A 12667-nucleotide genomic window follows, 5' to 3' on the forward strand; every position below is an offset into this window, starting at 1 on the left:
TTAAGCATTTCCCCGGGTGTGAATAAAATACTTAATAATAATAAAAAAGTTATTCGCACAATTTTCCCTTACAGTAATTAAATAATATTAATTTTATTTAGATACACTGATGCTATCTAGTGATGAATTTACAGAGTACAAACGCAGTAAGTTTTGCTCAATAAAAGTTTTACAATAATTACTCGTATTAATAATTTTAACAAATTTAAAACTTAAATACGGTAATAATTTTCTGAAGTACTAATGGAAAAATAAGTTATTAAAATTTTAACATTGAACGGAAACAACCATAACCTAAATATATTTAACAGGTCCTTGTGTAAACTCCTCTTTAAAATTAAAATTTATAATTTGGCTTCAAGCTGCACTTTTATATGTCTAGGAGTCTCTATGCACTAAATGTCAGACAATTTACAGTTTATTTTAATCTTCGCGTATTAAATTATCAATATAGGTATTATAACAAATATTATTACCATATTTAATTTCTAACTTAAATTATTTTCAAAATATAGCATTACGTAAACTATTAAATTCCCTCCCTACTAACCATACTATCCATTCAGATCTAAAAATTCCACTAGTGTATGATGAAGCTAAAATGTATTATAAACGTTTCCACCATCGCTTACTATCTCATCCCAATTCGCTAGCTAGAAATCTCTCTACTCCAACAATTCCCGGTAACCCTTCAAGGTTAAAACGTAAATGGTGTCGTGATCTGCTCGATCACTAAAAAAAAAGTTACAAATAACCCGCATATATATATAACTAAATGAAAGTGTCTATTAAGTACAGATTGTTAATTTCATATATATATATAAAAAAAAAACTAATTATAAATTAATTATATAGAGTAATTATATCGATGTATACTCGAATCCAACTGTACAGCAGAGCAAGTTCCTCAGTTTTTGAAATATAAATAATAAATAACAATAATAACAAACACAATAATATGTTTAGAATTAATAATGGAAAAATATTTTTTATTAGAGTTACCAAAACAATTTGACTGGAGTTATGAAACTTATCGAACAAGAATGAAAACAGAAAGTACGATATAATAATTAATGTTATTAAAGCGAACTAAAAACTCATATAAACCATCATTGAAAAAAGTATAAAATATTTTACGATTAATCTGCTATTTAGAAGGTTAATATTATTTTAAAATTGTATAGATTGTAAACCTACAGTTTTTAAAAATCTATATTTACCAAAAGTGTTGACAAACCAAAAATGAACCAATTATTGTTGATTTAAATTTTGTGTCTAAGTAGATAGTCGTATTTATGCACCAAATAATTTTTCTTTAAAATAATATTCCAATTATACTTAATACACATTACATAGTATATAATATTTTTAGATATCAGTGAAATACTTACAAAGGATGAATTCTATGGAGCTAGAATAGGTACGTTCTCTATCCGTATACTATTTTATCTAGTTTGATTATACCATTTTAATTGGTATTTATAGTATTTTGAATGATATATTTTATAATATCATCAATAGTTAAATGAGGATTATCCTGTTTAACCAGACGTCTCGACTTATTGACAAAACACCAATCTAATTAAAATATTTCATAATATTATCCTATGATCATGTTTATAAGACTGGAAAAACTTTCCGCAATTATTAGACAAATCCACTTTTTGAAACTTTTCGAGATGATCAAAAAACTCTATTATGGTTTGAAATTATTTTTTTTGAAATTATTCTTATTTTAGTACATACTAATGTATAAACACTATTTTATTCGTCTAAGTTCTGTATACATTTTATAAAATAATGAACTTGACCCGACACGGAATTATAAGGTATACCTGGATTTTTTCACATAATTATCAATTTTTTATCATAAAAAAACGTATTATTTTGTTAAAAAATCTAAATTTGACATTAATCAAATTGCAAAATATATACACACTACTTATATTTACTTATTGTTTTAAAATGTGACAATTAATTACAGTAAAAATCAATTAAGTTCGGGCTCATCTGATTCTTTAACAAAAAAGTACATTTATTACTTTAAAGACTATAGTTATACATAAATATAACGAGCTAATCTAATAAATCTATCTTGCTATATTTTATAATCTGCTTCGCCTACTTCTAGAATATTTCTATGCTAGAAAACGGCATTTTTGAAAAAAGTAGACATGTCTGGTTTTTGCAGAAAGCCCTTCATCTATATTAATTTAATTTCATGTCAATTAGATATTGTACGCCTGCTAAATATTATTTTTTATTCATTAAACCTTTTATATGCTAAATTTATTATTATTTATTTATAATTAAAAAATGTACATGATACAATATTTATTACGATAATAAAACTTTGTTTAGCTTATACTGATTATTTAATAGTAAAGCAGTTATCGTTTATTATCAACAAAATCGGACAGACAAGTTTTTATTCAGTATAAGTAAATTTAAACTTAATCAGTATTAGGGAGTATCTTTATTGATTGATGTTTAAAAAAAAATCTATCGTAATATACGGTCATCCGTATTATCCATTAGATGGATTAAACTGCGAATACTACATTTATACTCGTATATTGTATGCTTAAATAAATATAAATTATTAGCTATAAATTAATTAATTATTTAGTAGTTTACTATAATTTATATAAAACTGTATAAAATATAACTGAATTAACAAAGTTTCAATTATAGTAGTTGTCTGCGTCAACTATATATAAAATTCGGGTTACGGACTTTTATAGTTATTATTTACAGAATTATAGCTTAAATCTAATTGGTTACTTCAAAAACAATATAATTATAGATATTATATTTTTCAGCCAACTTCCCACTAGCAGACGAGGACTATACACAACATAAGGCTAAAATGAATTCTTTAAGTAAATTTATTTAGACTCAATAATATAATAATTACAGTCGAATCTTGATAATCTAGACGTAACCACACCGATGTAGCCATAATACGAACTCAGTCACATATTATAACGTGTATTTTTATATCGAAATCCGATTTAGTACATTTGTACAAATTAATTGAGTTATTCATAATAATTAATTAAATACAATTTTTTGTTTTTAGACATAGACCCCATTCCATACGATGTATTTAGTTTTTTAAAACGAAGTAAGACATATCACATCTAATTTTTTGTTTGAACTCCTATTATACTGAGTGATTCACTAAACACCTAAACTCACCCCTGTACTGTTTCATTATCCTTTTATAATGCATTTATTCAAATTCTGATTTTTAAATTTACACAAACTTAGAGATTATATTTTTAATTATTTACATTTTCATTTAAGAAGTTTTTAGAGGTAATTTTTTCAAAACTTTGATGTACACAGGGATTTAAATGAGTGAGATCCGTGTGTATAAAGAATTAAAGTTAATAAAAATGTTTTACAACAAATTTTTAAAAAGATGTCATATTCAGTCTTATATTATTATACTCGGACAATTTTTACAAATTATAAAACAATAAAAAATTAGTATTAATAACTAATTTTTTTTTAAATTATCATGGTAACCATAAAATATTGTATAATTCATAAACTAACATAATAAATATAACTTCGATATAATATGTAAATTGATATATAAAATAAAATCATCTCCTAAACACGACTTACGGTAAAAAATGGTGGTTTTCATTTGATAAAAGATATTTGTATCGCCATCACTTACTCCTTACTTAAAATAATATAATACTGGATCGAAGGGGGTGAAACATGCTTAGTAAATCACTGTGTGAATATAATATATGTATAGTATACTACATCCAACATTATGAAATATAATATACATATAAGAGAAAATAAAAATACATACTGCAAATTTCTTTTTCCTTGAAATACAATTTCTGTTTCATAGTAAAAGTATTAACTATACGTTTATATAATAGTTTATTGTTACATTCAGTTCATATTATTGTGTGAAACTATTGTATAGATATTATTACTTACTAATTATTATTGAGGTTATTTATTTGATAATTTTTAATTATTTAAAATTTTCTGTCAATCAATTAAAATTGTATTTTCAATACAACTGAATTCAAAAACAAAGTAATAAAAATTTTTAGAAAATATTGCTTATGTATCGAAATATAACATATTATACATATGATAACTCTATTTAATAAAGTTAAAACTTAGGATCTAATACATAATATTAATACTTAAGAAATTAAAAATTATTTATTAAATCTATTTTAATAAAAATAAAATTCTGTTTGTTGGAAATACACCACTTGAGAACGAACTGTAACTATAATTATTATATCTTTTTTTCGTATGTTTTTTCTTGTTAAAATTATTCGTGTTTTTTCAGTTTATCCTGATCTGTTTGAAAATAGATATGCATATAGGATTAAAAACATGGGTACGGAAATATATCTATTATTAAATATGCAACATAATATAAATATAATATTATTTTATTTATTTTATTAGCTCATTTGTGTTTAATGAAATAATATTAAACATAATTAAAATTTCAAATCATAATTTAATTGTTTTCATGTTGAAAAAAATTTAGGTAATACAACAAAAAGTTTAATAATTTCTGTTTTAGTGTATAAGGTACTGAAACTCCCCGATTATACAGAAAACAAATACAAATCATACATGAACAATAATATAATTTCAAAAAGTAAAGTTTATTCTTCACTTACAATATTAATATAATATATTATTATACATAATATGGTGTTGGGATAATTAATCTCTTATTTGTGTATATAATTTGAACTGTATTAGAACCTCCGAAAAAAATATTCAAACATAATCAAATAGAATAGATAATCAAATATCATTATTAAATTATGTATTAGATTAGATATATTTTTTCATAACTTTTAAGTTGTGCCTGCATAGGAAACCAGATGAGTTACCAGTACTTGTTAATTATTGGCTATTTCTAGTAACAGTGTAGACGTACCTACTTATGGTTTTTTTTTTTGTATCAATTAATAAACGTTATAAATATTATTACCAACGTATCTATCTATCTCGGTATTGCTAACTAGGTACAATCACAATAGAGCTACGAGCAATGAAAAAAAATCCAATGTTTTATGTAAATGTGATATTATATATGTTTTGAATATTTTTAACAGTTATTGAAAAATCTAAACCTTATGAAAAACTAGAAGAAAAAATTGAGAATTTATGTAAGTTAATGATTATAATTAAATTTTTAATATGTATTATATTATTATAATATATTTGTACAAATAAACTGATTTTGTATCTATTAATACTACTTCGGTACTCAATTAACTATATAACTATACAATTTCTAAAAATTATTACATTTTTTATAAACATCTATAAAACTATACTCCAATATTGATATTGAAATAAATATTTCTATAAATTATAGATTTAACTATTATTAACTATTAATATTAAGTTAAAAAAGAATACTTAAGATAAAAATTATTGACTTTGCAATGAACTTTTTTGCAATGATTATATAAGCATTTATAACTGTATCCATTTGATTTTAGTTGTAAGACACAGTATAATATTATTTTGACATAAAACCACAGATTATATATAATAGAACAAAGAAATCTAGAATTTCCAAATTGTTAGTAAATTATTTTATACTCTTGTTGGATTGAGTAATATTTTTTTGTATTTTAGTAAAATAACTAGGAAAATAATTATCGTAATAGTAAAAATACAGATCATTTTTTTATATTTTGTTTTTATTAACAAACTTCCAAAAAGTGTTTCACTCATTAAAAAAAAAAAAACAGTACTTAATAAATTTGTTAGTAAATTATCTAATTTTAAGTTTCAAAAATACATTTTAACCATTTTAAATCGATTCGTAGAATTAAATACTAGTTTTATTATTTTTTATTATTATCAATCCGTTTTAGAGTCGAATACCTATCATTGAATAATTTTCATTATTTTTCATATTATGATATAAATTTCCTAATTTGTATAATACGTAACTAATATTGAGTTGAAATAATATTAATAAAATGACATACTAAGTATAACAAATATATATTGTATTCGAGTTAATGGTCATATTGTTGAAACAAAACAGCCAACGCCCAACAAACAAATTACATAGTATAATAATGTTTTAAGAGTATCTATAGTTTTTGACAGTTAAACTGTTTATTATTTTAGTAACACAGATGATGACTGATAAAGAACTTAACCGGTTTAAACGTGGTAAGATACTTCACTTATACCTTTATAGTATTATAATATAATATTTTATAAATTTTACTATTAGTATACTCACTAGTGTACCTTATGATATTATTTATTTAAATAAATACCTGTATAATATGAAAATTTAAATCTAATATAAATTATCATACATATTTTTTTTTAAATCTCTAGACCTACACTTGTTTAAGCTTTGAGTATCTATACGTTTAGCTCACCAGTTTCATATACAGTGAAACTTTCAATTAACGGTCACCAAAGTGACCATAAATAATAACACCTATTTAGAGGTGGCCGTCCTATAGAGGTGACCGTTAACGGAAGTTTTACTGTATGTTTATTGTATAGTTACGTGTAACTTGGTACAAATGTGTGATTAATTAAAATATTAATTTCAATAACATAAACATACATGACTCATTATTTGTTTCTCAAAACCACATTTATTTTAATATTATCTATACCCGTTTGCGAGAGAATGTGGTGTGCACAAACTAAAATCCCGTCACAACTACACAAATTGCCACTCCATAAGTATATGAGAAGTAATCACATTATCTCAGCGAACGAAGTAGGTTAGTAGGTATAAAACAAAGATTATATTTTTTAAAAATTTTTCTATTTTTTTAGTATTTCCAACAGTTTTTCATTCATATCAAACTGATAAAATTTATCAGACTACGTCTAGAACATCAAAAACAACACAAAATAGTAAGATTATTATATAATATTATTTATTTGATAATTATAAACGCCATAATTAGCTCAATTCATAATAATGAGATACATTAGGATTGAATCCTGAATTTATATTCTCTTAAAACACTTAAAATATGATACTAATATACTTTAGAAAACCTAAATAAAGTAGAAATAAAGTAGAAACCTACAAATATTCTTAAATTACCTTAAAGAATAGAAAAATATACAAAAGTAATCAATAAACCTCATTATATACATAGATAAGCAACATTTCTTTTATAATAGAAAACAATTAAATAAAAAAAATTTAATGTGAAAAATTTTAGTATAAATGTATAATATGTGTATATTATATATTATACTATATATACAGAATATAACAACAAATAACATTTAATAGAAACTTTTTAAATGATTCTATTAGATGTATACAATTTCAGAGCAATAAAGATTTCTATGATTTAATCATACTAACGTGTGTATTAGTAGTTTAGTACGGAAAAATAAATCAATTAAAATAGCAAATATAGATACTCCATTGATTTTTTTAGTACTATTTAATTATAAATATTTTTGTTTTGTGGTCTCATTATTATTATATGCATTCAGATTAGACTGTATAGCAATAGTCATAGATAAAAATAGACTTATTTTTGTCTTTTAATATTTATTTTTGAAATAAGTGTAACGGTTTATTATTATTATTATTATTTCAAACTTTAGAAAACAAAGAATATATGGATGAAATAATATATAAATCATTTAAAAAAGGTAAAAGTATTAATAGACAATTATAGTAATACATTTAATAATTTTCTATACAAATATCGAAGATCCATTTTAATGTTGTCGGAGCCGACTTTTTACTAAACGGTAAAAATGCAGGTAATCTATAGTTACACGGCATGGTGGCTGTAGAATAATCTTTAAAAAAAATAAAATCTAATCAATTCAACGGACAAAAACAAAGAAACAACCACGCCTCGCAAAACAGTCGGGTTTTAATCTTTTTTTTTTAGGTCACATTGGACCTGGTTTTTTTAAATTAACTTAAAAAACGGTATACAAATATCTATATTAAATATTGTTAATACATAAACGTTTATAATAATTTCTATAAACATAGTTATTAAAATCAAAGTACAATCCGACCTGCATAAAGTCTTCATTTTTTAAATAAATATACACTGTCAGAATCTGTCTGTTTCATGAAACGCGTAAGTTTTAGTTGTAAAGTATATCGTATATGCAATGCATTTGTACTAAAAACACGTCGGTTCCGATAGACTTTATATACATAATATATTATATAAGTTATCATTTAAATAATATTATATTTAACATTTCGTATTTAAAATAGTTAAGGCACTAACCTAATACGCTTATGTACACATAATGCGGAGTGTCCCAGGATTTACCCATTGCGATATCTCCTGAAATAATGGAGATATCATAATTCTAGGTTTTTAATAAGATTCACGGGGACAAAAATTAAAAATATTTCATGTTTAAACTTATTTTTATGTTTAGTAAAAAAGTTAAAATATATTATTTTCAAAAAAATTGAAGATAACCATTTTGTAGAGTTAATTTTTCTCAAACTATTGACGTTTCAACATTTCAATTTCGTTAATATCCTGATTTTTAATATTTTTTCTAGTTTCGAAAAAAACTGTGAATTATTTAATATGATAGTATATCATTGTATCAAACATGTATCCCACGTGCTCGTACGGCCGGTGAACGCTTTCAGTGTTTTTATCAAAAAACTAGAAAAAATATTAAAAATAAAATTTAATTTTAAGTTTTCGACTTATTATAATTTCATCAAACCCAGCGGGCAGCGATAATAATACACTAAGTTATATCAGACAAAAAAAAATATTGATCTATGGTGTTTGGTGATTATATAATGTTCAGCTTTATTATTTATCATTATCAATTTAGAAAATAGCATTATTTTATGTTTTTATCATTTAACTGACAAATATCACAAACTCATATAAAAGCGTATCATAAAAAAAAAGTTTGTTTTGATTATTAAGTGTTTATGTATTTCTTTTATAGCTATTATAAGTTTTAATTAACCATTAGCACATATATTTTAATTTTTTTAAATAGTAAATTTGTCTCTCAAAAAGAAAAAAAATGGGACGTTAAATTCTTAGTGCGTATTGATTAGATCAAATCAAGCACCATACGATATTAATTCTTGAATCTCGGCTTAAATAACGATCCATTTCAAAAATTTAAGATTTCTGTTACGCTTAAATATTTTTATAGTTTTAATAAATAAATAATTAAAATGTTAACATTACATTTCAGCTTATTTCATGTCAATAAATGAAACCTACGAGAAATATGAGACAAGAATGAAATCTCTAAGTACCTAACTACATAATTTTTAATAAATTTCCTAAAAGTTTTTAAAATTTCTTACAAGTATAATATGTCAGTTATGTTTACATTTTACATGGTAAATATTATAATCACAATATGTGTGTGATTCAAATTATATATAAAAAGAAAACTTAGTTTGTTTCTACTTTTGTTTGTAGTAGGGCACTGATGGCAAAATATCGCTGTCACTTTCTTGAGGGTTAAAATTGGGAGTGAAGATTTTGTTTGATAGTGTTTGATCTTTCAATATTCGTTACGTTTTTAACTGAGTGACCAATTTCCTCGATTGATGCAGCGATGTCTACAACTAGGGTAGTTGGATGGAGGTTTTAATAACTACTCTAAAGCAATGGTCGGAAACTGGCGGCCCACGCGGCTATTGTATACAGACCACTTTTTTTTTTTTTATACATTTTATTGTTTTAAAGTTTTAGACAGTATTTTTTTTTTTTCATAGTAAATTATTTAAGAATATTTAATTTTTATTTTTGTCTGATCCACGAACTCTTTAATTTGTGAATGTGGCCCGAGAGTTCAAAAAAGTCGCCAACCACTGCTCTAAAGTAGCGGTTCTCAAACTGTGGTACGTGAAAGACTATATATATGGGAGTACGGGGAAGGTCGTTTTTGGATAATAAACCCATTCAATTATTCATTTTATTTTAAAAAACTAATAAATAAAAATAATTTTACTGTAGTTTTAGTATTGTACTGCCTTCTTATTTAAAATAAATATTTTTAACTATACAACATGGAATTTAGATCGTTCTATTTTTTAGTGATTAGTAGTACGCGACTGATTGATAATATACCTAAGTGGTGCGTAAAAAAAAGTAACCGCTTCTCTAAAGGATTTTTTCGATTTCAGTAGGTATGTATGATACTGGGTGTTGATATCCTTAAGGAAATGAATTAGTTAGTCAATATGGACTAATAAGTATAATAGTTCCAATAGTCTTCTAGTGTTTGTTTGTATTTTGTGATGGAATGTAAAAGATTTAAACGAAAAGATATTTGGATCAATTTGGTTTCTAATATTATTTCGTTATCCTATGTAGTCAATGACGCCTTTAACAAATATAAATGGAGACGAAATAGACATTGATGCATTATTTGTGGTATGCGATTGCCTCTAACTGGAAGTTTCGTGCTGGTTATCAAGGTCCATAATATTATTATCCCTATTTAGGTCTTCATCGTCTACGATAAGGTCTTCGCAGTAGTTTAGTGTCACCACTAGTTTCGATTTCTCGATATTGGTTTCGGGAAGACTGCGGAGAAGAGAAAAACATAGATAATGAGCGTTTAATTTCATTTTAATTTGCCTTGTTAATGTATTATTGACAATTTTAATTGGAGGAACGGTATGCTGATTCGTGACATAACTAATCTGGTTGGAGTCTAAAGTTCATCAAGCGGTCAGTACCAGGGTTTAAGTTGAGCGAGCTATGCGTGTGTGTATTTTACGTTTAAATTTAATATATATTAAATAGTTAATAATTACTTCTGAACGGAGTGCCCTGACTCTGAGAGCTGCTGATGACATGTACACGCACGTTCGAGAACTCAATGAGATAGATTTCTCCTAAAAAAAACTATATACGATGTACAATTTAATATATTCAGGCATAATTCAGGAGCGACGGAGAGAACGTGTGTACAATAGGTTACGCTCGGATGACGAACGACGAGAAACTCGAAAATAAATACAGTTAAGACCAATTATTTGTATTGTAATCTAAGATTATGAATTATTTTTATTTTTAGAACTAATCGCTTTTCCCCGTGAAATATTTCGATACTGCAAAGCAAGTAAGATATTTTTTGATTTTTACAATATTTAACAATATTCTTACCCACCAATGACAATTTAATTTCAATGGTATTTTTAACCAGAAAAATAAATGTTTCAATTCACAATTCCTATGTGTTATAATACTTATTATATTTGCTCGGAATTATAATATAGTAATATATTTACTTACAAAGTTCAAAATTGTATAGAACTATTTGACTCACTGTATATACACAATTAACATATTACTATATCAGCTAGCGTTTGATAACTATTGGCATTTAATGAATTTATAGGCCTTTGGCAACTGATAAATATGTATCAACATTTGTATTATTCTATATCATATAAAAATCAACCTATAAAAAACCATCGTAGATAACTTAGTAACTTTCAACTAAATTACATAAGATTAACGGCATTAAATTTTGTAGTATTGTGTATAAACAATTAATTTAACATTGTGATCCTGCAGTGTAAAAATATACAATTTTGGACCTATTTAAATAAATGATGACTATTTCTTTATGCTAAAATAAGTATCTTAATGTTAGTGTACAATACTGAATACAGTATTGGTCATATTTATGTTACATTAACAGCAATTTCAATAAAATCTTTAGTTAATTAATAATTTCAAGCTAACTGTAACGTAAATGCATTGTGTAGTAAGTATACATTTTTGAAAATATTTCTTGTGAATTTTCAGTATATCCACATCTATTTCATAATCACCAATCTTATATGGATAGTGTTAATTTATATGGTACGTTTTAATTTTCATAATTTTAAAAGTGCATTTAGTCTTTGACTCTTTGAATTTATTAAGATCAATGTCTTGTCTTTAAATTATATTATACTATATTTCAATTAAAATAAATATAATCTATATTATTATTATCATTATTATTAATGATTTTAAATTGTATTTTCTATACATTTTAAATCCATTTACAATTTACTTATAAGCCTACTTATAAATTTATTTATTTTGTGAAATTTTTACAGGAAAAATTGATTTAAGAAATGTTGAAGACTATGTATTAGCGAGCTTAGAAAAATGGGGTAACTACTCGCGGAATCTCGGATAATAATTTATTACATTTTTTTTTTTTTACTAACACTTTACATTCTCAGTATGTATTATTTTTTCGTAGTTTCTACTTACATGAGTATACCATCCAACACATTTGTCTCCATTTTCTTCTACCTAATAATGCTTCCTTCCAATCGATCACTAGCTTTGATTTTTCTATATCTTCCTTTATTCTATCTTCCCGTCTTAGCCTCAACCTTCCAATAGTATTTTTCCAGTGATGTATTGTATAGTACCGTTTTCAACAACGTTTCTTATTTATACCATGCATGATCTCCAGGTACATTTATGCACTTTCATGTAGAACAGAGAATGGCAACTGGCGGCTCGCGTACCTACTATTTTTAACTGATCTGGTGGCCCGTGCTACATTTAAAATTACTCTATGAAAATATAAAATTTTAGGATTTTAGAGATTTTTCTGTGCTTTATTTTATTATGATATTTATTAAACCGACATACTGCTTATT

General features: G+C 24.6%; 1 protein-coding gene across 2 annotated transcripts in view; it reads left to right on the top strand.

Annotated features, from left to right (window-relative positions):
- LOC113560587 overlaps positions 1 to 12667 on the top strand; it is a 110818-nt gene that overhangs the window by 71608 nt on the left and 26543 nt on the right. For both annotated transcript variants that reach the window (XM_026966561.1, XM_026966562.1), the window contains 15 exons: positions 102 to 146; positions 997 to 1056; positions 1373 to 1420; positions 2823 to 2882; positions 3083 to 3127; positions 4337 to 4387; positions 4580 to 4657; positions 5124 to 5177; positions 6160 to 6204; positions 6835 to 6915; positions 7630 to 7677; positions 9232 to 9291; positions 11074 to 11118; positions 11811 to 11867; positions 12110 to 12166. In XM_026966561.1, the coding sequence (XP_026822362.1) occupies positions 102 to 146; positions 997 to 1056; positions 1373 to 1420; positions 2823 to 2882; positions 3083 to 3127; positions 4337 to 4387; positions 4580 to 4657; positions 5124 to 5177; positions 6160 to 6204; positions 6835 to 6915; positions 7630 to 7677; positions 9232 to 9291; positions 11074 to 11118; positions 11811 to 11867; positions 12110 to 12166 (834 nt within the window). The remainder of the gene's footprint in view (positions 1 to 101; positions 147 to 996; positions 1057 to 1372; positions 1421 to 2822; positions 2883 to 3082; positions 3128 to 4336; positions 4388 to 4579; positions 4658 to 5123; positions 5178 to 6159; positions 6205 to 6834; positions 6916 to 7629; positions 7678 to 9231; positions 9292 to 11073; positions 11119 to 11810; positions 11868 to 12109; positions 12167 to 12667) is intronic.

The sequence above is a fragment of the Rhopalosiphum maidis genome, chromosome 1 (assembly GCF_003676215.2).
Source record: "Rhopalosiphum maidis isolate BTI-1 chromosome 1, ASM367621v3, whole genome shotgun sequence".
NCBI classification, from domain to species: Eukaryota; Metazoa; Arthropoda; class Insecta; order Hemiptera; family Aphididae; genus Rhopalosiphum; species Rhopalosiphum maidis.